The sequence below is a fragment of the Orbicella faveolata genome, unplaced genomic scaffold (assembly GCF_042242905.1).
Source record: "Orbicella faveolata isolate gen_17 unplaced genomic scaffold, um_ofav_v1 contig_4, whole genome shotgun sequence".
NCBI classification, from domain to species: Eukaryota; Metazoa; Cnidaria; class Anthozoa; order Scleractinia; family Merulinidae; genus Orbicella; species Orbicella faveolata.
In genome coordinates, this window is record NW_028301569.1 from 11,580,322 (window position 1) to 11,607,335 (window position 27,014).

Below are 27,014 nucleotides of genomic sequence, written 5' to 3' on the forward strand. Positions count from 1 at the left end.
GAAGCATAGAACCGGTATAACATAAATAAGGATCTGGGTATGAGAGCTAGCACGGCACTTCACGATCACTGTACAATGGAGCGCAACCACTTCACCTCCCTTTTCCTTGACCGACTCCATCTTCCCTCACTTCCCGTACATAACCATTACCGTCTCGTAGGAAGTTTGTCAAATTAGACGCCTTTGATGTCGTTTACGACAGCTTTTATTGAGCTCTCTCTGCTATATAAATTACATTTTTTCTGTCACTGTTTTCTTCGAAGTATTTACAGGAGGAAGAGATGAACTGCAATATATACACAGACAGAAAAGCTTTTTACAGGGTTAAGTGGCTTATCTTTGAAAAAAATCCCACTTTAACCTATGAGGTTCCTTATATAAAATTGTTTACATTGATTGAATGTCGTGTTTTTGGACGGGCGATATTTCGCGACACTAAAATTTCGAATTAGAATTTCCTTTACTTCTAATAAATATGCGACTTCTTTTCCAAACTTATCGTTCAATCCAATCTAACCGGAACACTAACGATAGCCTCTTCTAGGCGTTCAGTCAAACGGGGCGCAAAGCGAAAAACCGGCGAAGCGAAAAAGGGAGAGAGCGGCTTGGTGCAGTTCTTCTCCCTATTTTTTTGGTACGCCATTCCGGGAGGAGCGCCGGCTCGTTTCCCGAACAGCGGCTGAAAATCGGGCCTTCACACCGCGCTGCGCCCCAACTAACTAAACGCCTGGACGAGGCTGAACTAACGAGTACTCCAAAGTTGTCCTAACAGCATGCGGTAACGAGGACATGGGATATTGCTTAGCAACTTTGAAGACCAGACTGCAGGCACAGTAAAGTCTAGGGGAGATTGGGGCTAAAAAAGGAAATGACTGATCATGACGTCACGTGTTAAAGATGGTCAGCGGGTTTACGGCAGAAGGGACAACAGTTTTTCTGTAACACCAGAAGTTCATAGTCATCTGTGTGGAATAACTGAAACAGAGGGATACAGAGAACACATCACGGACTGAAGACATTTGTCCATACGAAGAGGTCTCGAGAAAAAATCAACTTAGTAGGCTGATTTAGCAAGAGAACGAGAACGTCACTTGACGACGGCGCGCGCAGTACAAATACCCAAATATGGTCAGATGACGACTGCAGGGCGCGCGGAATAACCTGGATTCTGTTCTAATTTGACCATATTTGGGTGTTTGTTCTGCGCGCGCCGTCGTCAAGTGACGTTCCCGTTCTCTTGCTAAATCAGCCTAATGTGAGGGAATCGTAACGAGGACAGTAAGACTAGGCTTTCAGTGCCTAAGCAGAAATTTGCAGAAATTCTGGAAAAAAAAAGTCCAACTATAAAACTTCTTCTTGATAACATAAATGACGAGCCGGGATGATAAAGAGAGGAAGCGATCTCAGGCCAAGGTTGGGTGACTGAAATATTTGTCACCTCTTCCCCCTTAAACATTTCCTTCAAAACCCCGACTCATCTCTCTCTCTTTGCTCCTGCCGCAACCCACGAGAGCCTGTTCGCAGGCTACGTGGTAAGTAGCGTTTGGGTCCTCTTCGGAATTCCTTCGCTTCGGAAACGTTCGGGTCCCGTTCGGGACTCGTAGTGGTAATTACGCACTCGGCTCACGGAGTTCAGTAATTTTGCCTCTAGCAGAAGCTGCTGCCCCTGTACGATAAAGACAATGATACACCACTTTCACTTACCCGGTTACATGACGAACAAAGCGTGATGGACACATCAGGAAGCAAGGATCGATAGTACTGGTATTTCAGCGGAGGAGGCCATTTCTTTACCATTACCTCACGGCTGTTCATGGCCTGCAATGTTGACCTACCCACGCAGACTGGGACGAACTCAGATCCACCTTGCTGTAGACAGAGCAAACAAAAAATAATAGGGGGAGGGGAATAGTCGTTTTTCTCTCTTTCCTTTCTCCCCTTGTTTTTCTCGCACCCGAAACTTTCACAAAGGTGAAGCAAAAGAGGAACGATCCAGCGGTGAGAAGCGCGGGCGTGGAAAGAAAGAAAATGTAATTTAAATTTAATTTATTATAATTTACTTTAATTCATTTTAATTTTCCTGTCTCGATTAAGTCCCTTCTAATTGCGCGGAGGATTTCAGGAAAAAAAACTGACTGCTGGTAGTCTACACGAAACCCGACAACAATGGCTTGATTTAGAAAAACAGAACTGGACATATAATAGGAACACATTAGGATGCCAGCAAGAATAACAATAATGGAGTGAGTGGATTACAATATTGCTCAATTTGAAAATGTGTGGGTCTCAGATCGAATTTCTTTAAAAATTTCGAAAAACAGCTTTTGGCAGCATCGCACTGGTTTACAAACCTGCTTTCCATCGTGTCTATTACTCATAAAATTTCACGCCACAAATTGAGAGAACACTTAATTAATGGTTGTGATACAATGGGATTGAGGAAATATACAGCCAGAGTACTTTTCTCTGTGGCTATTCACACGACAAAAGAAAAAAACGATTTCCGACACTTAAATGAGTACGCTGATCATGAACCTTACAATAATTGATTCATACACATATTGAGGCAAAAGAACTTAGAATTTAATAAAACACAACGTTATTGATGGCCCTTTAAGTTCGGCCTTTCCCCCTTCCGACGTTAATCGCAAAATTCAATTGAACTGGATAAAAAAAATTAATGCATACTCGTTATCTATAAAATAAAATAAAATAAAATAAAATAAAAATGATAATTAACAAAATGCTAAAAATTGAAATAAAAGAAATCGAAATGCGATCTCGAAAATCATTTAGGAATTTATACCATTGGGATGAAATATAAAGAGCAAATATACAAGATTGGCGTTTGACACAAGGAGCGCAAAGGATGTTTTTCTGTGAGAACAAAGGATAAAAGATGAGTTACTCAGATTAAACAGCTGGGGAAGGAATAACGAAGCGTGTTATTTTGACATTTTCCGAGCAATCCTTTGTTGTTGCGGATAAAACAAAACCTTTCAACATATAAAAATGATATGGAAATCGCTGTTCCTTTCGAACTCCAAAGAAACAAGACGGTGTCTTTAAAGACTTTTTAAACGGTACATTTTGAAGCAATTCGCTGCTGAACAAAAAGCAAAACCGAGCCGACAGCCAACGCCCTGGCAATTAATGAACGTTTTATTTTTTCACTGAAAAGAGCGCCGTGTCCCGGCGGTGCGGTGACCGTTGTTTGCGGTTTCTTTGTAAAGTGACCAGTTTCACGTTTGCTGTAAACATTTTTCATTTCTCTAATGGATTTTTTTGAAATTATTCGTAATTAAAAGCAAACAGAATTAACAGTAAGCTTAACTTTGCCATTTACGTTTATAAAAGAACTAAGAGAGTAGGACAACAGACGAAAGCGTCGCAGTTAAATTAAACCTAAAATGTTATATTCGGCTTACACACAAACCAAACGCTAGAAAGAGCTTTCAATTTGCGGCATTCTTGAATTTCTATAGACTCAAAAACCCCTCTCTATCGTCACGTTGGCTCTGTGCAAGCTATAACTTCAAAATAGTCTAAATTTTAGCGCGAGTTTGCTGTTGTGTGTGCAAGCCCGCTCTTGAAACGCGCGTGAAAACTTCGAGTGGGATTGGAGAGGAGACAGTGAAATTTTTCCTCTTGCGAGGCGCACGCGTGTTCGCGCGTGACGATCGACGCTTCGTGTTTTATGCATAACACTCGGCGCTTGGCGCCGCCTCATAAGTTGTCGCTAAAAAATAGTAAAACGAAACAAAAACGAGACTGCTTTGCAGTCTAGTTCTAACTCAGATTAAGGCACTTAATTTCAATTTAACTCAATTTTAGGTTGCATTTTTCTGACGGAATTGTCGACAGTTTTCGTGTTCAAGCAGAATATCATGTAAGTAATACTGTGAATATTTTCGGCGCGACTCTATTGCTGAGAAACCAATATTAAAAACCTTGACCTTTAAACCGTCGATCACACCACCTCAGCTGATTAAACCACGCGCCATCACATGCTTGTATAATTTCGTACACAAATAAAATTCGCGAGCGTTTTTACCAGAGGAGAGAAGTGATAAAAATTACGTAAGAGTAGAGTTATTCTAACTGTTAGTTATTTAACGCGAATGGAAAGAAATTAACAGAAACGGGATTTTTGTTAGTAATTATCTTGCCTGCTTTTTCTTGAACGTTTGCCCTCATTTTAGATCGCAAATTAAATTAATTCAATAAAATTTTGCGTTCACTGTGCCATCGATTGTTAAATCGACATCTGATTTCTCCTTACATCATCAATACATTGTCGAGTAAAAGGGCAAAAAGAATAACGAAGATCATCAACTTTCACTGCAACATAATGGGGCAAAAGATATGTTAATTTTGGTTCTACCTTACACAATTGTCCCTACAAATAGTGTGTGTAAACACAGCCAGTATGTTCGTATTCTCGGTAAAAGTTCAACCTCATTCAAACTCCTGACTTACTGAGTCTTGCTGATAATGATCTCTTAAATCTTCTGCCTTCAGCAAAAGTTCCCGACATAAACAATGTCAAGAGTTTTAAAAAGTTACATCCAGCTAGCGCCCAGACTTCTACTCCGACATCAAATTCTTTGTGCGCGCCGAAGGGATTTGTGAGATAACTCTGGGGTAACAACCAACGAACGGCAGAGCAGCTTTTCTTAAAATTCCGGCCATGTTGTTTTGAGGGTTTTTTTAAAGAAAAATGTTGTCACAACGAAAAGTTCGGTGAAGCTTTGCTCAGCTGGTGTAACATCAAGACTTCGAAACGCATTTTAATTTAACGAAGTTGCGCATTTTATGTTAAGGAATGAAAAAATTTTCAAGGTTCACCTCAAAACTCATCAGCTTAGCAGTGAAAGGATCCTCTTCCTCTTCTTCGGGGGGTTCATCTGTCAACTGCAGGGACTGGAAATCTAATCAGTGGTCAAGGAATACCTCGTGTAATTCGCACTCAAGATAACCTATAGTTTGTGCACAGTGCCAAAATATTTACCTTACATCTGGAAACAAAACTTATTTGATAAGGTGTGACTCTGACGTTCAAAACACCCGGGGAAACATATTTCTTGACATCAATTACGATGGTGGTCTGCCCGGCAAATGATTTCACTTTTTACCTCTTGCTGCAAAACGTGTGCTCATTGAGAAACAAATTAAGAACGGATTTATTTCTACAAAGGATACTGCCCATGTCTCTCTCCTGCCAGTTAGAACGCTTCTTTTCTGGGCCTCTTGATGGTTCTATCTCAATCAATTTCAAAGCTTCCTCGTCACTAGAATAGCAAGAGAACAAAATTCAATTTTCTGTGTCATGCTTTATGTCACGCTTGGTGTCACACGCGGATAGTTCGGCCGAGGAGTGTGCTTGTATTGCTAGCTTCTTCAAGTCATTTTATTTTTTTCAAGGACGAGGGGATTACTAAATAAGCTGATATGCAATCAGTCAGTCGATCATGTCATAAAATGATGCTCTCCAAATGACCTGATTTGATTAATGGAGAACACAGGGCGTCAAAAGTCACAAAGCGATAAAGTTCCCGGTGAACCTTAAAAATTACTCAGTACGCAAAAACTACCTGCACTGTGTGACGACAGTGACATAATAACAGAGGCTATAGAGATAGATAACGATACCACAAAGGTAATAAAGATGATAATAATAACTAATCTTCATATGAATACTTTGGATATTTTCCTGTCTATTTTCTAACTTTTACCTGATACCATCCTCCAAGACAAACTCCACTAATGGAAGCACCTCTGAAACAAACACAAAAAGTTCATTAATTTAGTGCATTCTGTACACCAATGTAAACAATTCATGAGGTTTTCTGACAACACCCAAAGTAGTCCTAAAGCCAGTCAGTGTGAATAGAGTGATAAACCAATCATAGCTCGACAGAAAAAAATACTAAACCAATTGTAAAGGATTTTATATCTAAATGTATTTCAGCTGTCCTGCTATGACTAAAGAGTGCAGAAATTCACAAAGTTTTTGGAGGGTTACAGACTCGCAGTCTAAACCAAAAGCTGTAAGTATACAGTTTAAAGTAGGTAAACAAAACACAGACATTTTCTTGCAAAAACGTCGCACTGATTAAAGTTAATTTTGCTCGGGAGAGGGAGGGTTTGAAAGGGCACCCTGTGGAACATTAGGCCGTAGTCAAACTCACCGAACGATGAGAACGAATAGACAAATGGCTGCCTACAGTTAATACAATGGTTGCCTTTGTTGTTCAAGAGAGGATTCGTAGTGGAACATCGGTAGCAAAGAGGAAGCAGTTCCTACAGAAAGACAATAACGTTTTGTCAGTACTAAAAACCATACTTCTGGTACGAGTTATATTTCCCTCTTGTGTTCGAGCTTTTTCACATCCGCTGCGGTTAATACTTTTGCTTGCGATCTCGACGAACTTAAGACAACATAGAAGGTCTGTGGCCAGACTGCAAAGTCCACCGATACTGGTATGATTTTCCAGAACTGTACTCCAAGTATGACAGAAACTCAAGCAAGTGACGATGAAAATGCATTCAGCAGGCAAACACGCACTGAAGACGCGAAACTAACTTCATGTTTCGTGTCACAAAAGATCACTTGGTGACGAATTAATATGCAAGCCTAAGACGGACTTCTCACATCTTTGCCGTCAATGTGAGTTGAAAATGGGATTCTGAAGGGGAAGAGAAGGCCTAAAAGGGTATGTTGTTGACTGCTTCTTATTTGGCAGGTTCCGGACGCTTTTTGTGCGACAACGGTGTTCTTGGAACTTTACTTCGAGATGACAAAGTTTTAGGCTTGTTAATCGATTTTTAACCTACCTCGCTGTCGTGGAAAGGCTTAGAGCGAATGGTAACACTCCCCAAGTCAATGGCTTCTTGAAAACGTGGAGGAATCTTCAACGACTTTAGAAAAAGCAAACAAAAAGAAAGAACTAACTACATTATTTCAACAACTTTAGAATTGGCCCAGTAATTCTTACTGTGTCTCTGTACCACCCTATTACTTCAAAACCATGAGGTGCTTTTGGGAATGACTGGACGTCCAGTTGTGTCATATTAAGCCTGTTCCAGGCTCTCGGTCAAATCGGTCAGTGGGGACGTTCCCACTGACCGAGAGCCTGGAACAGGCTACGTAAAAGTTTGTCTTCAAGGTGACAATGACAACCCTCGCATACCTGTAACTTGTCGTAAGCGGTACGAGCCATCTTGTACGCTCCTAGATTCTTACTTTGCTTGGCAAGTGCAAACAACGTAGAACTAGAAATAGTTAAGGAAAATCGTTGCAAAAACTGCTTCATGCACAACTCTCCCAAATTGTTTAAGCCTTGTCACCTTTTCTTGGCGTTCTGGCCTGTAAGAGGGTGTAAGTACGATAGGCATTTTGAAGAAGTTTACTTACATCGATCTTTTTTGTGTGTACTAAATTTTCGGTGGCTTCTGTTCACCTTCATGAGAGCTACCATGTTAAAAGGTTCGTTACCACTTTGGCTACAGGCCCGTGTGCTCTCGCTTTCAGTTTTCAATTTTGAATTAAAGGTACGTAGGCGCTAGGGAGCGGTTTCCTCTTGTCGCTGTCAAAAATGGAGTGCCACGACTCTCTGATAGACATGTCTTAGGGCGAGGCAGGGACGAGGGCCAACAACCGAATGATCAGAACTGTCAAACAACAGTGGATGCCTCATGCCTGCCTTTGGATGAGGAAGAATAAGTCAAGTCAAGGCCTTTTTCTAAGAGGTTTAGTTACCTCCACAGCCGTTACCTGGGTTGTGACAGATCACGCAATGCTCCACACCATTAGTGGCGTATTGCGTGACTATCCAAATAACGGTTGAGAAGGAACTGAGCGAAGTTGCTCTGTATATGTTTGTAATTCAAAGGATACACTCTGGATACTCCAGGTGGAATCTCTTTGACCAGCATATGCAGCAGGTAGCGTGCGATGTTGAATAGCGTCTCTGGCAAGTGAGATGTGAATGGTTCATCCTGCAAAAGAATTAACAATGTAAGGTTATCTGTGACTCTGAACTCTCCTCACAACACACTCGAACTCTCCTAACAACTCCTTCTTCCCACCCTTCTTCAGGACAAATATCCTATTAAGGGAATCCAACTGAGCTTTTTACTCGCTCCGTACATGCTACTCTTCCAGATTCAAAAGCGCTGACTTTCGCCGGGTATTGGCCGTCCCCTCACCAGAGCTTATACCAGGTACCCAAACGATGCGCGAGGACGGCCAAGAGAGACGTGGCGAAGAACAATCAACAAGGAGGACGAACATCTCGGAGTCAAAGACATGGAGGGAGCCTAAGGTGGCGGGGAATGACCGAGTTACTTGGAGGAGACGGAATGATGGGTCTATTCTCCACGAGAGAATGGAAAGACGAAACAATGCGCGGAGCACCATTTTCTACTCCTAGCTGGAGAGGGGTACACAGAGAGTAAAGTACCTTGCCCAAGAAAACAACAAAGTTCGCTATGTTTTGCGGACACCATTCAGGCTTTAACTCTTTAGGTTTTGGATTTAGTATCTGAATCTACAGTCTGAAGCAGTAACCGTTACATGACTGCACTTACAGGGAGCTGGAGGTTTTGCACACAAGCGAGTTCGCACCCACTGAGTTCGCGCTCACATTGACTTAACTAGCGATCAATTGCTTCAAATTTATCTTTCCCTGACCGGGCAAAAAAGACAACACTGTGGGCATTATGAAATAACATCACACAAAACGTGCTTACTTCCGGTTCTTTAATCCATTGAAAGTGAAGGCAAACTCAAAATAGAAAGTTCATAATGAGCTCAAGGGTGCGAACTCAGTGGGTGCAAAATCGATTGGGTGCGAAAGAGGTAACATTCCACTTACAATGCCATTCTCTACGTTACTTACAGTGTATCTTTGAATGGAGTGATACAAATGGTAAATTTCAGCTTTCTCCTGGTACTCGTGGAATTTGTCCAACATTTCATAATCAGGCTCAGCCTGGGCATTCTCTGCGGGAGAAAATATTTTTCACAGAACTAAGCTTGGAAAATTTGGAAACCTGAATGAAATTTTGATCATTACGGCAGTTTACCAAAGTTTTCCCAGTTTGAAAGAAGCTATGTGTTTTATAGTAACTGTCAGTTTTTGCGTCACAGCAGGAAATTATTTAAGCCAATCAGAGAAATGGGTTGCTCTGTGGCCAATCAGATTAAAAATAAAAATCGTGATTTGCTGACGAGGTTTTCCCTCGTTTTTCACGCCGGGTTACACGTTTTCCCGCGCTTGGCACGAGTTTCGTGTTCTTTCTAGCTCTGATTGCTTCATTCCTTGAAGTACCTGAAGTAGCTCCTCCGCTGACCAGGTCCAAACACTGCACAGATAGCTTCCAAAAGTAATATCCAGCATCATGAAACCTACGTTCAGTAATAATAACGCGTCACGCAACATGAAACACAATAGACGGCATTGTCACGCACTACCAGTGTGGATAAGTCACGGACTATTATGTAACATAACAGTAAAAGATAAAGGAGTTTCTTGTCACGATATACTAACCTGTGCTCCACCACAGCATTGTGACACAGCTGTTCTAATACTTTAACGGCTTGGTCCCTTTGTCCTGCTTTGTGGAAAGCTAGGAATTATAAGAACAGAGTGAAAAGGTTACGCCTTTCATAAAATAATTTAAAGTGATTATATATGCATGGCATCCAAGGCAGGGACTTCTTACCTTCCTGAGCTTCATCAAATCGGTCATTTTCAGCCAGCCAGTTGGCATAAGGAACAAATACTTCATCCTGTCAAAATACAAAGAGAATCATTTCACAGAGGAGACCTACAACACAGCGAACCAAGCTCAGTCAGGATTCACTACCATCAAGATAAAGATTTGATTGGAAGCACCAAACTTCACTGCAACCTCAGGAGTTACGTCACGGTTTGCGTATCTTGATAAGTTTAGCCTAAATTTTTCAAGTTCGTCGTTTGCAATCCGTGTCAATCTTCTCCATCCTTTACTATCCTTGTTCCTTTATGGCTTATCAGGTTTCCTTCAATTGAAAGGTAATTTTGTACGTGACCAAAATGACTCAAAATACCGTGACTGAGCTCCTCTAAAGCAGGTTAACTATTTCATGGAGAGCCACAATAATGATTAGGATCAAAGCAAGATCACTTTCAGAAATTTTTTTTCGACCATTCCTAACTTCATTAACCTCACTATTCAATGTTAACACTAGGTACTTCATCAAAGTATCCTACCTTGAATTCTGGATGTTTTTCAGCAAGTTCAAATGCCTGAAAACAGATAGATTAACAGAATAGGTACAGTAAATAATCAGATAATTTGTTAACAATGGCGATAAATTATTTCCTCACAGTGATACACTGTCAAGTGTACATCAGAGAGAAAAGGTAACTTAGAACAGTCAAGATATATTATTGAGATGGACGATGCCTGATTCGAAAATGTGAATATAATCGTGTTTTGATTACAAAGGAACTACTAGCTATGTAACATCATACCTCGTCCCAGTGTTTGGTTTCCACGTGGAGTTCCAATAAGGCTCTGATGTCACCTATCTTGAGGTACATTTCTGTAGCGTATCCATGCTGTTATGACAGAAAAAAAGTCACCATTGGAACATGCGTTTACTGAAGGAGACTTACAGTCACCTGAGAGAAGTTTGATGAAGATACGAAACAGTTACCGTTGTAGGTTTTGTAGCCATTGTGGTTGTGGGGAATGTTTTGGGTATTGTGATGGTTGTAACCATTGTGCGTGTCAGATCATGAGGGATTTGGACATTGGGGTTTTTGAGGCCACTGTCTGCACTCTTGTCTTGCCATTGCAGTGCCTCTGGTTGTTGTGTTGGTTGTGACAGATGGCTCAAAAGCAATGAAACACTGCCCCTCAAGTGCAGGCAGTTTAGGACACTGAGAGCTATGTTCCTGAACTTAACTTCTGATCTACCTGATCCAGTTGTTTGAAGTAGTAAGCACACTGTTTTAGCCCTTCTGTGTCAGCCTTGTTAAGGTTCCGTCCAACTTCCAGCAACCTAACAAAACGCACAAACACATTGAAGTACCTTGTGATTCAGGCACAAATAGCCATTGATAATGAAACATCAGTAACATTTAATTCAACACCTGGCCAAACTCAAACAAATGGCCTTGGCTTTAGAACTGATTGGAAATACGACAACATTTCTCTGGTATTTTACAAAAGTTCTCTATAAGTCAGAGTGACTTGAAGTAAAGAAACGGTTGACAGGAGTAAATGTGTTATTACTCTTTGTGTACAAGTACATGAAGTGTCTGCTCATGAAAGGTCTACTTAGAGTATATGTTATGATTTTTCCTGCACTTGCCCCTTACTCATTTTTTTTTTGTTTTTAATTTGGTTACCAACAACAATGAAGGAAATTGCTCCATCAATGTGATTGTACTTTTCCATAAGATCAAACTGTTTTCAGTCTAACTTCTAAATTCTAGAAATTGAGGAAAGACTCTCACTTTTCCACCCAGCCATGTTGTCCAATAATTTCAATGGCTTTATGATTTTCACCAGCAGCAAGAAACATGTCACTGAAAAAAAGGAAATTAGATATCAGACAGTTACCTAGTTTACACACCAAAAGGATTGAAAATAATGACTTCAAAGGTGTTATAGTCAACATACACTTAAAGTACAGTAATTACGTCATGTCATTCCTCAGAACACCACTGTGGCATGCTAATCAATTTCACAACATTCAATTCAATTCCCTGCCTTGATCTCCATCCCTGCCTACACAAATGTCCCTGTCTTCATCTAGACTTGGAATACGACTGCCTCTCTTTGCACTCCTGGTCAATTTGGCACTCACTTGGAAGGTTCTTTTGCAAAATACCAAACTGGCAAAGAGTGGTGTGAGGCAGCTGTATTCCCGACTATGTGTAGTGTGTTGTCATATCAGGGCGTGTTTAAAACATGAAATGGCAAAATGATGAAAAGGCATTACAAGTAAGAGTCAATGTGGGATACGGATGTCTGTAAGGGTTTTTAACCCTTACTATCATTGAGAGCTTAAACCACTGTCGAGTCAGTGATATTTAGGCTAACCTGAGTGCTATTTAGGCAAACCATGGTGCCATTTTGTCTTCTCATGTTTTAAACATGCCCTTGTCATATCATATTTTATTTCACTTACACTGCTGCTTTGGGGTCATTTGTTGTTTCACACCACTCAGCTTGTTTCTTGATCAGTTGCTTTACGTTCTTAGGATCACTGCTACCAATGAAATCCTGTTTGAAATAAAAACAACAATAAAGGGACGAGTAAAAGCAAGGTATTACCGGTATTAATACATGTGTCTTTTTTCATGGTATCATCAACCTGCTAACTTTTGCAAGCACTGTTGATGTTCAGATTGCCTTGGCCCGAGTTTCTATGACACATTCACATCAGCGAGGAAATGTTACATTTTAATAACAAATCAGAAACAAAAACAATTTTGCCGATAGTTGTGTGACATTCTAAAGAAACCCAGTTGCATTACCTTTGCATATTCAAACTGTCTGAGGTCTGTGAACATCTCCATGGCCTAAACAGAATAAAATATTTAAACGATTAGGTACTGTACAGTGTATGTCCACACTAACAGGGGCACCCAAAGGCAAATGCCAAATAGGACAGCCAAGAGAGATGCAGCGAAGAATAGTGAACAAGGAGAGAGAACATCTCGGATTCAAGCCATGGAGGGGGAAGGCCACCAAAACACCGAGTTGCTTGGAAGAAACAGACTGATGGCCCCATTCTCCACAAGGAGAGAAAGGAAAGATGATGGGCACTGTATGTCACTCGATCTTGGACATGAATAACCTGTAATAAGATTGCACTGTTAAATGTTTGTTGGAGACATACTAATTTGCAAGCAGTAAGTAAGGTTGCACTGCACTGGAAGTTGTTTTAAGAACATTATTGTCAAAATAGTTAATAAATAGTAGGCAAAAAATATCAGAAAAGTTTACAGTCTCCAATGGATATAGTGTCATTTGTCAGGATCAACCCCTCTGCAAACCCAACCTCTTTGCAAGAGACAGTTTAATAGCACAACCATATAATTTTATGTACCATACCTTTTCATCATTTCCAGTTTTCTTATACAGCTTCCCAGCTTCTTGAAATTTGCCCTAAAAACAACAAAAATTTGAAACTCCAAACGTTAACTACCCTGGAATATAGATACTGTAGTCTATCTAGTCTGTGAGACATGCATTAGATAGTACTTGCATCATCAGTGCTCAAGGTATGTAAAGGGCTAGGTAGCTATAGCTTGTTACAAACCTTGCAGCGCTATGATCTTAATAAAATTACTAGTCAACCAAACATAATGAGCCAGTTAGATGGTCACTTGCTACATGAATGACCAGTTCCAAACTATTCTGTCAAAAAAGCCTGCTCATCTATTTTGTGAGCCAAAAACACCACTCAAGAGCTGTGTGTAATGTGAACAGCACAAGTTATGTTATGTGTGTTGTGAAACTTACGCCACACGCTAGCAGGCATATATAGTTTAAGCAATAAAGAACACTTCCATAAACTGAATGCTATTATCTGAGGTACGCCACTCCTGATTTTTAAAACAAAAGAGATGACACATGGATGCTGCAGACATAAACTCATGGAGACTAAAATTAATGCCAAAAGAGCACAGTAAAGACAATAATCAGAGCAGTTTTCAATTGAGTGTCATAAAACAAAACAAAACCAATTACTTTGGCAATTAGACTACTCAGCCAATCTGAAATTGCGGTAAAACCAAAATCAAAACATACATACATACATACATTCTTTATTATCTTTCCCCATGGGGGCTTTTCGAAGACAATATGGTACAATACTACAATTATGTACTAATATACTAAAATTAATAATATTACATTCTAATTTAGATAATCACGAATTTAAAAACTCTACAATTAATTTACGTTTCAAAGTCATTGCCTGAATACTTTTGACACTCAATTAGAAACCGCTCTAAAGAGTGCAATTTAACAAACCTGATAAGCATAGACATCTGCTAGGAAAGCCTGCTCATCTGTTTCACCTCTCTTTTTACGTTCCTACAAAACAAATAAGACATTGAAGGATTAATTTCTGGAACATTGCTGGCGATCTCCTGTGTTTCAGAATCTGGCATGACATTTACATCGTAAGAGAACAATGACTGGTGCAAACCTCAATGTTATGAATTAACTCCAAATATCTCAAATCCCGCACTCTGATAAAAGCCTGTTGAAAAGGGCAGATTAAGTGTTAAATTTTTAGTCCAATTTTTTTCACAAGGACAACACTTAAACAATTTCCCATCATATCACCATCACAATTTTCTAAGCTTCCTGCAAGTGCTATTATTAATTCAGAAAGTTTTATAGTTCTCTGCAACAATACACAATATTAAATCAAAATACTGCTCTACCTTTTTGGCTGTGTCAAAATCCAGGCCCTAAAACATAAACAGAAGTGCTAAATAAATATCCTCATTGCACTGAAGTATGACCATTCTAAAGTAACAAACTTAACAGAAATCAACAAGAAGCAATATAAACATCTGATAGAACCTGGCAAAATGTTTCAATTCTGAATAATGTTATGAATTAATTAATGAGAACCTCTAATGCTTCCATAGCAAGGGCTCTCCAGTCTCCCTCCGTCACACCAAGACAGGCAACTTTGTAAGCATCTCTAAAATAGAAAATACCAATAACAGTTCAAACAAAAGCAATGCTCTCTTCTACATACATGTAACTGTTTCTTCTGAAAGTATAGCATGGTATGTTGTACTGAATTAGTGCTGTTTGATGTTTGTGTTGCCAAATCAATGCTTAGAGTAACTTACTATAGTTACTGTACTGGAATGTTAGTTAAATTTATAAATCTGGCTGGAAAAAAAAATTCAAAATTATGCACTTGAGGCATAAATACCTGTACAACTTCTTTTCCAGGTACTGATACATAGGAGCAGACTGAAACACAAGATGGAAACCATGTCAACAATACTCCATATAACATAAGAACTATGAAAAAATGTAGGTCATAAGCATCATTTGATATGACATCTCACCTGCGGCACTTCCACTGCAGACATGGTGTAAACATGAAGACAGAAGATCTTGGATCCAGTAAAACCAACAACAAAACCCTGATGAATGAAAACACATTAAAATGTAGGGTTACATGTATGTAATCACAACCAATCAGACTTTAACTTAGAACCTTGAGCAAAACATCTGGCCTGGGTTACTAATAAGGTGAATAATGCTATCCACCTGATAAATCACTATCCACTGGATAGTGATTTATCAAGTGCATAGCATTATCCAGTCTTCGTGCAACTGAGGCCTGTACATTTACAGTTAAATACAGTGCAATTAAATAAAATCTACATTGTATGACAAACCTGCAGCTTTTGTTGATGCACAGGAAAGTTACTGGCTTTAATGTTTAGCATACCACCACCAGAAAAACACAGCATGTCCTGAAACGAAAACAAGATCAAGCAAGTTACAGAAGATACATGACACATGGTCTACAATGTCTTCCGTAAGATTGTTCTCAAGCTTACACAGCAGCTACAACTGTAATGACACTAAACAGTCCAAACCTCAGATTAGTATAGGATTCAAAACATGACATGGGTAGAACTAATGCTGCTCCCTGCCCTTGCTTCCCACCTTGACACAAATTGCAGTTTACAACCCCTCCCTCCAGCCTTTTCTTAGGTTGCCTATGAACTTACCAGCACCCACCTATACATATGCAGTACAAAAGGCACTATTAGAGAACTTTTCCCAAAGTTCACAATAAAAGCTTAAATAGTTATGATCAAAGAAGCCAACACACTACCGTAATTAATATTCACTAGACGAACATTTCTCTAACTCTTAATGTTATTAAATAATGAGGACATTTACCTCATTATGAGTATTCCAAGCCACACTGTTAGCATTGGGCTCCTATAACAACAACAACAATTGTTGACCCCTTTACAAATTAAATTGTATAACTGTCCATGTACATTCATAACTACTTGATAAATTATTTAATAATCAGTTGTTTAAGAGTGGAAGCCTTAAAGAAGAGAAACAACTTTTTTATTAAGACAACATAAACTGGACAGATTAAACAATGGGGAAATACAATGTACATTGTACCTGGAAGAGCAGCTCATTGTTACTGAGGTTGTATACAAGACATGTGCTGTTTTCATCAACCACAGCCAACTTATTGCGACTAAAAAGCAACATAACAGACAGTTTTCCTTCAGAACAGCAATCAAACATTACACTGCACCCTTAAACTGGTGCTTGGCAAGACTTATCACATGGTACAAAATCTCTCATTTCTGTCAAGCTAAGGAGAGAAGTAAAAGCAAATGCATGCAGTTGAAAATGCTTTGTTTTTCTACAAGACTACAGGATAAGAAATTTAATTAAAAGTTAATTGCTGAATGAGTACTACTCTTCTAACTTTCTTCCTTCCTCACAAGATCATCAGCAAAGAATGCAAGCATTATACTTAGTGCATTGGGAACACAAGTCGGACATGCTGTTGCTGGCCATGAAAACAAAACTATCATCCATGACTTCCCCTTATTTGTTTCAACCCACCTGGTGCTCAAGTCTAGGCAGCGAACACTCGTCTCTTGTTTCAGCAGTGGCAGAGGGAAAGGATTGTTGATAAATATCTTCATGATCTAACAAGAAAGAAGACAGTTGCATGTTTTAACATCAGATGTCTGAAAGTCTTCTTCTGTAAGTAAATGTCTGCTGTGAAAAGGCAAAAGTAATGCAAAAACATTTATGATTATATATTTTTGGGAATTGATTTAATCAAAAGCAATTTAAACAACAGGAAAAGGAAACTGCAAAAGTACCATAACCGTCATATTTTTACATACCTGACCATTTTTCAAACCCACAAGGAGACCTTCTCTTCCAGACGGGCCGCCAATCACTTTTATGTAGCGAATCAAGGATTCCATCACCCACTCTCTGAGTAAAAATTATGAAATGCACATCAACTTAGTGTTAAATTTTATACCTTACTCCAATGTGGCCACCAAGGCAACAGGAGTATAAGAGATAGATCTGGGGAGAGAATTTGAGGAGAATTACAGTAAAGTAGCAGGCTTTAATTCTCTAAGGTGCCATCAAAACTCTCAGTATCATTCTTTGAATGATTTGCCAAGTGGGTTATCAAATGTTTGAGCGACAGCAGCAGAGGTTTATGCATGAACCAAGTCAAAGATTGCTGAAAAAAAAAAGTGAATACAGTCAAACCTCTATTAAGCGGCCACCCATTAAACGGCCACCCCTTATTAAGCGGCCAGTTATTGAAGTCCCGAAATTATTGTTAGTAAAATACTGTTAATAAAACCCCTATTATCCGGGCACCTCCATTAAGCGGCCACTGCCACCTTTTGGTCGTCCCGGTGAGGGTTTTTCTATTATCTTTACCCCTGTTAAATGGCCACCCAAAATTTAAAAACTTTGTTTTGGAAAAGGCGATGGTAGTCCAAAATAGAAGGTGACAAGTGATAAAAACAACCAAACACACATTTATCATGATGGCCTTGAAGTGACTCCGTGTTCATTAAGAAATTGACCCGTTGGTGGAAAATATTCAAGGTAGACTAACCTATGTTAAGCACTCAACCTCTATTAAGCAGCCAACCCCTATTAAGCAGCCACCTCCTATTTCCCCAAGGGTGGCCACTTATTAAGGGTTCAACTGTAGTTTAACACTTGCCTCTCTTTGATCCCTGTAAATGCTAAGCATTGCAGTCTTCTCTCCTAAATAGTAAAGAATGTGACATGTTAGATAAATATAAGTTCCTACAGGAGTGTAGATGTATATGTAAATGTACATGTAGGATAAACAACTGAGTAACCAGATTTGTTATTAATGGTGAGGACTGTAAATTAAATCAACTCTTAGTCTAAAAATACCAACCTGACAAAGAATGATGTGATTGGAACAAGAAACAAGCAGGTTGCACTCAAATTTCCTTTCAATCTTCTCCTGAAATACAAAATACAAATACAAAATTGCAAGATGAGCAAGTCAGCTGGGATCACATGTTGTCACATCTATAGCTCTACAAGTGGTGATAAAATAACAGACAATGTTCAGGTTACCTTGACTTTATAATGCATATCAGAAATGTCGTCTGTGTTCAATTCATAAATGACAATCTTGTCAGGCAATTGAACCTGAGAGAGATAAAGCAATAAAACAGATGATCAATAAACACGTCATTTGTCAAACTGTGTAATAAAAGAGAATGAAACACAACAAATAATACTTACAGCTAGTCTGTGCCGGTAGATGGCAATTTTCTTCACTAAATCTCTACACTTGATGCGAACTGAAGCAAACAAAAGATAACTTCAAACTATATAGTCTGAATTGACCAACAATTGACTAGCATATCATTCAGATGAACATATTTAATAGTAAAGTAAAACAAGTGAACCTTATGAATGAAATTAATTGATCATCAACAGTGAATTAATGAAATTTAAAGAAAATCGGATTTAATATTTTGATATCAAAACTAAAGGGCTACAAATATGCTGCTATCAATAAACATACCTTTCTGCTCTGTTATCAAATGCTGAATAATGACATCAGTCATGTTGTCCCGAAAGGCATATCTATGTGCACCAAATATACAAATCATGAATCATTCATCAATTAATTAATAATTATTCCATTACAGTAAATACAGTCCAGTGTGCAGTTCTAATACATCTCAGAAATCTCTTCTGATCACGTGTTTCACTGTGCAAGTAACTTGTGACGTCAGTAAGACAAACGAAAGAGTTGATATAAAAAGTCAGAGTGGTCATGATAAGCATTAATCAAGTTAGTTTCTAAGGCACATGAAATAAGACACATGAAAAATCGGCTCCCTGTGTGCAGTACCAAAAGCACAGTCAAAATAGAAATATTAAGGACATAGTTAATTTGCCCAAGTGCATTGTTGAGTTATATTTAAGCACCCTGGAATTTTTAAGAACTCAAGAGAAGTGCTGGGAGAAGCATGAGGTGTAGCGGAGTGCTTCTTGCAATTCTGGAGCGCCTGTTCCTGACACCCACCTGTCTTTGTACAGACCGTGGACAGTACTAAAGATCAGTTGATAATAAGCTATTGTACCATCTTGACAACCCAATGCCTAGATAAGAAAGAACACAAATGGCCAATTAACATCAGGCAAAAAATAAATACAAACAAAAACATGTATTGTCCAGACTTCATGAAATAACCATCTCTTACTACATAATTTGAATCAGGTCTGACTCTGCAGCACCAAACCCAACTCTGCTGCTCCCCGATAGAAGTCAGACACACACCTTCTTTTGTGTGAAGTGAGCACTATGGGAGAAAAAAAGGTTTACAGTTAGTAGTTTCCCAGCTAGCAGAACAGCTATTGTAAGACTAAACAATTTGTTAGGTCACCAAGGCAAGCAGACTAAATAGACCTTTTAATATTTTAATATCACACCATCCATTCATAAATCTTTCCACTACTGTACAAGGTTTAAAAGTTATGCTGCTTTTCCTACACTTTTTTCAGTCATCTACCATTTCAATTAATTCCAACAAAAATCATTGTCAGACTTACTTTTTTATCAGATCCTCCAATGACAAGGTATTCACCTTTGGAGAAAAAACTCAGGCAGCATGGGTCATAGCCAAGATGACGATCTTTTCCAACCTGCAACAAAACAAAACAGCCCTTTACTAATAAATAATTATTATTATTATAGATTCTGCTGGTTGAGAGAAAAATTGAACACATGCACAATCAGAAGGCAACACAATACCTGTTTTCCACTAAGCTGATAGAAAGAGAGTTTCTGTGACCAGTCACCCACAGCAAGAATGTCATATGGCTCTTCCCTAATAATGAAGTAAAATAAATATAAAAATGTTTCAAATTACACTACAAGCCAATTTAATTGATCTCAAAAGATGGCTCAATATGTTATTGGAAAGGACAGCCCAGAAAGAGACATGGCAGAGCACCATAAAAATTATAATATATTATAAAGAGAAGTATCATATCAAATTTAAGACAAGAAGGTCAGCAGAGGTTGAGGCCAGAAAAAGGGTGGCTTAGGGGAGAATTGCGTTGTAAGGATCAATGGTCCCATTCTCCATCAGGAGAAAGGGAATCAGTCGTAATGAATATGTTATACCAGGTAAATTCACATCCATACATACATGTATACTGTATCGCAGGAGAATTATGGAGACCTCATATTGGAAAGGACAACTTACTTGGATGGATTCCAGCTCAGAGTCCATACTGGGGATCCACCTGGTCTTTCGATCTTTACTTTTTCTTCACCGCTCTAGATAATTGTATTATGATCACATTATATTTAAAGAAGGAAGAATCAATGACCAATCGTATTGATAAGCACTGGTGAAAGGCGGAATGCCAATATAGAGATGCTGCATACCAGGACCTTTACAGAATTCTAGTCATTTGATTTCAGTATTGAGAAAAGGAAAGAATTTGGTCAAATTAATATGACAGCCAAAAATATAAGGAAAATATTTGTTACCTTGTTCCTTATGCTAACAAAGCCATTAAAAAGTCCAAGGGCCAGATACTGCCCATCATTTGTCCAACTGGAAAAAAAATGCTCAGCAAATCAGGAAGAAACAAGCTTAAGGCAATTCTAACTCTTGTAATACAAGGCAATTATACTATAACAATAAGTCAAAGAAAGTTGTTTTTATCTTTTTATGTTGTTTTTCACCATATGCACTCACCTACAGGAAGTTACTCGTGAGGAGACTTTGTGTTTCTGGACAGACTTTTGTTCTGGTGACCACAGACCTAAAAACAATAATATATAATTCTACATGTAGTAACTAAACAAGTTAAAATTTACTGCAGTGGAACCCTGCCTTACAGCCATCTCATCTGTACTGCCACTTTACATGCATTTGAGCCCAAGTAAAAGCTCAGTCAGTCATTCTCTTATTTACAGAACCCTGTTAATTAATACAGACACCCTGTTAATACAGCCAGATTTTTGCAACCCATTGGTGACCAGATTAACGGGGTTCCACTGTAAGCTAAATTGAAATTTATATGCTTTAGATCTTTCTATTTATGCAATTTGACAAGTGAATGTAAACACTTACTCACCAAAATCATTTGTTGTACAGCTTGCAAGTTGTTGTGTGAGAGGATTATAAGCAAGACACTGGATAGAATCATTGTGTCTAAAGAAACGTTAAAATGTTTAGTCAGTACGACAATTAACAAGTAGGAGACTGAAAAGCATGACCTGCAAGATTTTATTTATTAGCGCAGTTTCCCTAAATGGTTATTAGAAATTTAATCTCTTTTAACCAACTAAAGCTGTGCATTTCCACTTTTGCAATTTGATAAATGAATGTAAATGCAAGCAAATATCGTTTTCCTAGCAAATCAAGTTTAAAATGTGGTACTGGCAGAAAGTCTCGCACTATTGGTGTCTAACACCATGTTGTGATGATGATGATGATGATGATGATGACGATGACGACGACGATGATGATGATGACCACGACGACTGGCGGAAAGTTGTAATGCAAGGTCAGATTGGCGCAAGCTAACAAAAGCTGGGAGCAAGAATTAAATCACATGAAGTGGCTTACGTGTATTTCAGAATTCCTTCTAATTTAGACGTCCAAATAATCACGCTTTTGTCTGCTCCCCCAGATGCAAACCTTTTCCCTACAGTAGACAAAGGATATAATATTTTACTCCTTCTCTTACAAAGAGAAAGTAATGCTAGAGATGTAATGCTTCCAAAACCTTTCCAAGTTACTAAATCAGTACTCCAAATGATGCAAATGATGGGATCAGCATGATAATCAACTTCAGGAAAATAAATTTATGAAGATGTTTATTTAGTAAATTATTTTAGTAAATATGGAATTCACTCAAGCATCCACCTATAGCCATGCCAGAATCAAACTTTATTTCAACCAGGGAGAAGGGGCCACTCCCACGTGAAAAGGTTGGGGATGTTTGTCAGAAAAATTGAATTAAACCCCTAAAGGAGAGCAATCTAGGTATGGCTAGGGCTTCACTTGATCCCTAAAAGATATTACTAGGCTGGCCTAAATCTATATATTACTTAAAACTGAAATAACAGTGTTTCTTTTAATTATTTCTTTGAGTGCAACCCTTGACATGCCTTGATGGCTAAAAGATGTAGCATGTGGTCCTAACCGCCCTAGCTGCGAACAAAATCTGTGATTTACACCTGTGAGCCAGACTTTTCATATGAGAGTCTCCTCCCACCCCCCCCCCCCTCCCCCCTACAACAGACCCCTATGTTTTGTACTCAGTCTTGACAAGACATGTATTTATAATTGACAAGACACAATTAAGTTTCATCAGGTATTACCCTGAAGTTTCATACTTAAGATAAATACCTGGCACTATTTCCCCATTCACTTTGGTATTTGATGCATAAAACTAGTAGAATTTACAATGTACATTTCCTTTGACAAGGGAGAGACAACTAGACTTAACATTCAAAGGACTTTTTCAGCTCTAGCTTGTCACAAACGAAGAGTTTTACTCAGATTGAAGAATAAAGTGCACTGCATTTTCAACTTATAAATATGGCCAAGAAGTAATCCAAAGATTTCTGGATCTGTAAAATTAGAACTTCAATTTTACTAGTAAATAAACTGAGGCTTATCGTTATGTCAAGATGCGTTTTGGACAATTTATAGAATTTTGATCTTACTCAACTGGTTATCCTAGTGCTGCAAACAACTCCCAGTTCGCACTAGCAGACTGAATACAAGGAGTTCTAATTCTACACAAGCCTAAATTCTAAAGTCTATATTATGAACGCCGATCGTAATTCACCGACTTTTCTGACACAAGTATTATTTTTGCGAAGGGGGAGAAGTTTACATACCGTCTCGAGCGTACGCTACACAATATACCGTCTCCTTGTGACCTTTGAGCGGCTGAATTAACGTTCCATCGTTTGTATCATAAACCTACGAAAATCGGGACGAAGATATTCCACACAGGTCACAAAAAATTCAGAATTCTAAAAATCTGCAAATCAGGAATTGCTAATTACCAAGACTCGGTTTCCAGCGGCAACGATGAGTTGACTTCCATCGGGCTTAAAAGCGAGATCGTAAATGCTGCCGTGCGAAAATGTTTTCTATCAGAATTGCCACAAAAAGAAAGAAAAATATCTGCAGAAATCAAAGTTCTCACCACTGTTCGACCCTGTCCTTATCGTGTACTTTATCGACCCATGTTGGTAACGCTCTCATGTTAGACGAAGAAAAATATCAACTTTTCGTACATTTCATTCCGAAAAGAACTATGGGAAGGAAGAGAAGGCCGCATTGCAGCGCGCATTGCTTGATGGGAATTCAAAAGATCGCGGGAAATGTAAAACTATCCAAAAATCTCTTCAATATTGGCCACTTCTCAAAGCTGCTCAGATTTTGAGACCTCAGTTCAGCCGGCTTGATCGGCTTTCAGGCCTTTCGTGAGGAGTCTAAATAACAATAGGCACTAGGTACTTTTGCTTGCAACTTTGTTGTTCCATTTATGAGACAAGTGGCACAAGACGTTGAGTATTGTAACACCCCCTGAAACGGACTGTCTCGCAAAATGTTCGTTGCGCTAAGTGTTGCGAAAACCGTGGAAGTGGTGACATGAACAAAAACGTTTTTAAAGAAAAAGAGCGCAATGTCCAAAATCGTGCCTGGTTGCATAAATCTAAGAGCCTGTGCACATATTGCACTGAAATGGACTTTATGACTTTAATTAAAACTTCGAGTGATCGCGTTAATTGTCTCTATGACTCAAAATCAAAACCGATCAAACATCTTTTCCTGCACTTGCCACCAGTCGTACAATTTTTACCTATGAGTTCTGACTGGCTTATTAATTCACTCTTTGGGGCCGTTTTGGCTTTGACCAAAGTTCGTAAATTTTTCTGACCGATGACTGAGTCGAACTGAATCAGGTGGAGTTTGAACTATACCGGGTTTTACTGACATCAGTTCTTTACATGTGAAATTTAGAAACTAGTCCAATTTAGTATAAACTAGAAAGTCTAGAAGAGCAAATTTAGTTACAATGTCAAGTTTGAAGGGAAGAAAATCAAATGCAAAAATACAAAAACTTACAACATTTACTGTCAATTGTGTGGCTGGGTGCAACTCCTGCCAAACAGCGAGGGAAACTTTTCTCAATTCATTTGACGATTAACAACAAAAAATATCTCTTAATGTTTAAATTGCAGAACTTCAAGTTTCAAATTTGTTACAGTTACTACAGATAACCATATGGCACAGATTCTATCAGTTTCACGTATCTACAATTTTGCCAGACTAAAATTAACTTTTGATGACTGAAAGATAAAACAACACTGTCATGGTGTAAACAAAGATAGCCCTGTAGGCTTCTGTTGACAGTAATTAATGATCCGCGTAATATCTGATAACTGAGAACCACAGCTGTGAAGACTTGCCCTACATTTGGGTGCCTCCAGGGATTTGAAACTCGCCTGACCCCAATGAGGACTAAGAAAACACCCTAAATACGTCAGGTACCTTTTATGACACAGCATCCTCTATTCTAGAGGCAAAGAACTGGGTGGAATTCCTAAAATTAAATTATCTGACGTTGACTGATGAGTATCTAAGTATCGGAAGAAGTCTCTATGTCGGATTACTGAGTATTTTATAAACCATATATATTAAACTACAGAAGGAAATCGTTCAACCATGTCCTACTGAGAGAAGATCAGGCCCTGTTTAGGACAGACTTGCGTGAAATCCTTTCCCCTTTTCAGGGCATTGCGGCCAAGAGCCATGACTTGTGCGGCGGTAAGTCCCGGTTTAAGCCATATAAGAGAGTATCCCCGCCCCCGACCCGGCGAGAGGAGATAGTTTCTATCTGGTTAGCGTATCTTACCAGTGCATTCATAAGACAGACAGTAAACTGTGTCTCTGTGTCCTTTCAGCATATCAACCAGCGCACCTTCAGTTGTATCGTACACCTTTGAAGTTAACAATGTATGCATTAGTTTCCATCTCACAGTACAGAAAACAGAATATTGCTAAAGCTTTATGTTCGCAGATTAAACAGGGCGCTATCAAAAGGTGGAGAGTTCACATCATGTTTCATAAAGATAAAATGGTCATAGACATTTTGTTGAGTACATGATCCATAACGTTTTCATTTGAGGGGCGAAAATTAAAATCAAACCTCCATTCTCCTCTCGCCCATGGTTACTTTGGCAAGAGGAGATGCTGATCAGGGCGGGTAAGGTTAAGTGAAGAACCCGGTCATTTAATCTTTAATCCGCCTTCCCCAAAACGGCTCACGAAAATCCCTCTAATTCCTTGATCATGGAGAATAGAGTAAGGTTCATTTGTTGTACTCATTTGTTTAATTATTTACAATGCCAACTTTCGTATACTCTGTTAATAAATCATATTTTCAAATCGCCACCTTGAATAGACTGATTTGTTTGGGATGCCGAGTGTCAACTGTCAGTTTGCGGTTTTCTAATCCCACACGCCATTTAATCACCTAAAAAAGACTTACATGGGGGTAGCTACTTGAAGTAGAAAAATAATACGCGACCTTCTGAATTCTCTTTGTATTTCACCGTTTAATGTGACGGGGAAATAAAATCAATTAACACGGAAAATATTTTGTTTTTAATTAATTAAGCAATATCTCGTGTACAGTGGCGAAAGATTTCGTGAGCACCACTTTAGCCGTTAGAACCATTTGAGCGCATTATGACATGGAGATGACAGCAAGAACGCGTTTTCTCAAATAAATCAATACAACTTTGTCCATTTGAAAACAAACTATGAAAATCAGGCCCAGAACCTTCTTTCACACATATCTGTTTCGTTTGTAAATGTATAGTTACCAAGATTAAGTTTCCAGCAGCAATGAGGATATACGAGCCATTAGGGCTGAAGATTAGGTCGTAAATCCTATAGAAAACCCAAAAAAGACATGACATTAGAAAACTTGGAGTTCACGTGGATAAAACTACACGAGTTGTCTGCCTTCAGATGGCTATAACGTAAACTGAATGTGTTTTAGTGAATAAAATCGCGATTCTCATATACCCACCACTGAGACTGCTTTGATTTATCCACAACTTTATCCAACCACAATCTATTCACTCGGGCCAGAGCCATAGTCGCAGCGATCCCCTGTTAACAGGGCTTAAGTGTTGAAGTTGAAATGCATTTGAAATGCTCGTAAATCTAAATGTGACGCGTGGAGAAAGTTTCTGGCAGTGCTCACTCATAATCCGCCATTGTCTAGCTTCTGTTGCGTGATCAGAGATCTAAAGATTGTATGAAGTTTCCAAAACATGTCTGGAACGTACGTAACGGAAAACGAGTTTAATAGCGAACCGTGTTGGCGTGGAATGACCTCAAAAAAATGATTGAACAGTCGGGTTGCATGACATGACTTATAATATGTCAATTATATACAAAAATATATACATATCTGTAGAAAAATCTTACTTAGGAACAAAGCTATGTTGTAAGTTAAAAATACCCTAAAATGTTTGATAATAAGATCAAGATGTTCACGCGTTCTGTTTAAAATAAAGTACTTTCCGCGACCTAGTCAGTTAAGATCAGTATTTCGTCCTTGATTTAATAACTTGAAAATGGTGTTCCATTCTTGGATGTTGTCGACAAAAATATGAAGATTTGTTGACTTAACTCTCAAGATAAAACATTACAGTTTGAACGCACATGAAAACTATGAAAAGAACAATCACTGAGAAAGTTAATTGACAAAGTACGATGGAGTAAAAAAAAATGTTATGAATAACAACATCAGCATAATAATCTGAAGATTGTTATAAAAAATTTAATGGCCCGTCTGAACTTTTTCAGATTTTTTTCAGCCATACGGCATAC

At 38.7% G+C, this 27,014-nt stretch overlaps 1 protein-coding gene across 2 annotated transcripts; it reads right to left on the reverse strand.

Moving 5' to 3' along the window:
• Window positions 1–182: 182 nt before the first annotated feature.
• LOC110049720 (intraflagellar transport protein 122 homolog) lies at window positions 183–26,493 on the reverse strand. 2 transcript variants are annotated; one of them, XM_020755530.2, is made up of 48 exons: window positions 26,206–26,493; window positions 25,997–26,063; window positions 25,024–25,108; window positions 21,711–21,789; window positions 21,217–21,293; window positions 20,835–20,901; window positions 20,624–20,690; window positions 20,334–20,407; window positions 19,877–19,952; window positions 19,675–19,767; window positions 19,326–19,424; window positions 19,148–19,224; window positions 18,641–18,702; window positions 18,355–18,413; window positions 18,184–18,258; window positions 17,999–18,067; window positions 17,795–17,838; window positions 16,944–17,037; window positions 16,654–16,739; window positions 16,198–16,276; window positions 15,958–15,999; window positions 15,444–15,521; window positions 15,108–15,185; window positions 14,969–15,009; window positions 14,656–14,728; window positions 14,463–14,489; window positions 14,222–14,275; window positions 14,044–14,106; window positions 13,120–13,173; window positions 12,540–12,584; window positions 12,191–12,285; window positions 11,514–11,585; window positions 10,972–11,056; window positions 10,524–10,610; window positions 10,260–10,295; window positions 9,730–9,796; window positions 9,555–9,633; window positions 9,336–9,412; window positions 8,904–9,007; window positions 7,901–8,001; window positions 7,194–7,275; window positions 6,838–6,921; window positions 6,192–6,303; window positions 5,736–5,778; window positions 5,203–5,291; window positions 4,849–4,931; window positions 1,705–1,869; window positions 183–975 (listed from the first exon to the last, which is right to left on the reverse strand). In XM_020755530.2, the coding sequence occupies exons 1-48, from the start codon at window positions 26,271–26,273 to the stop codon at window positions 892–894; spliced, it is 3,597 nt and encodes a 1,198-aa protein (XP_020611189.2). In that variant the 5' UTR covers window positions 26,274–26,493; the 3' UTR covers window positions 183–891. The 2 variants fall into 2 exon arrangements, with proteins under 2 accessions (XP_020611189.2, XP_020611190.2); XM_020755531.2 differs by lacking the exons at window positions 25,024–25,108; window positions 25,997–26,063; window positions 26,206–26,493 and adding exons at window positions 22,994–23,078; window positions 23,165–23,231; window positions 23,308–23,420.
• Between the last annotated feature and the right edge of the window lie 521 nt (window positions 26,494–27,014).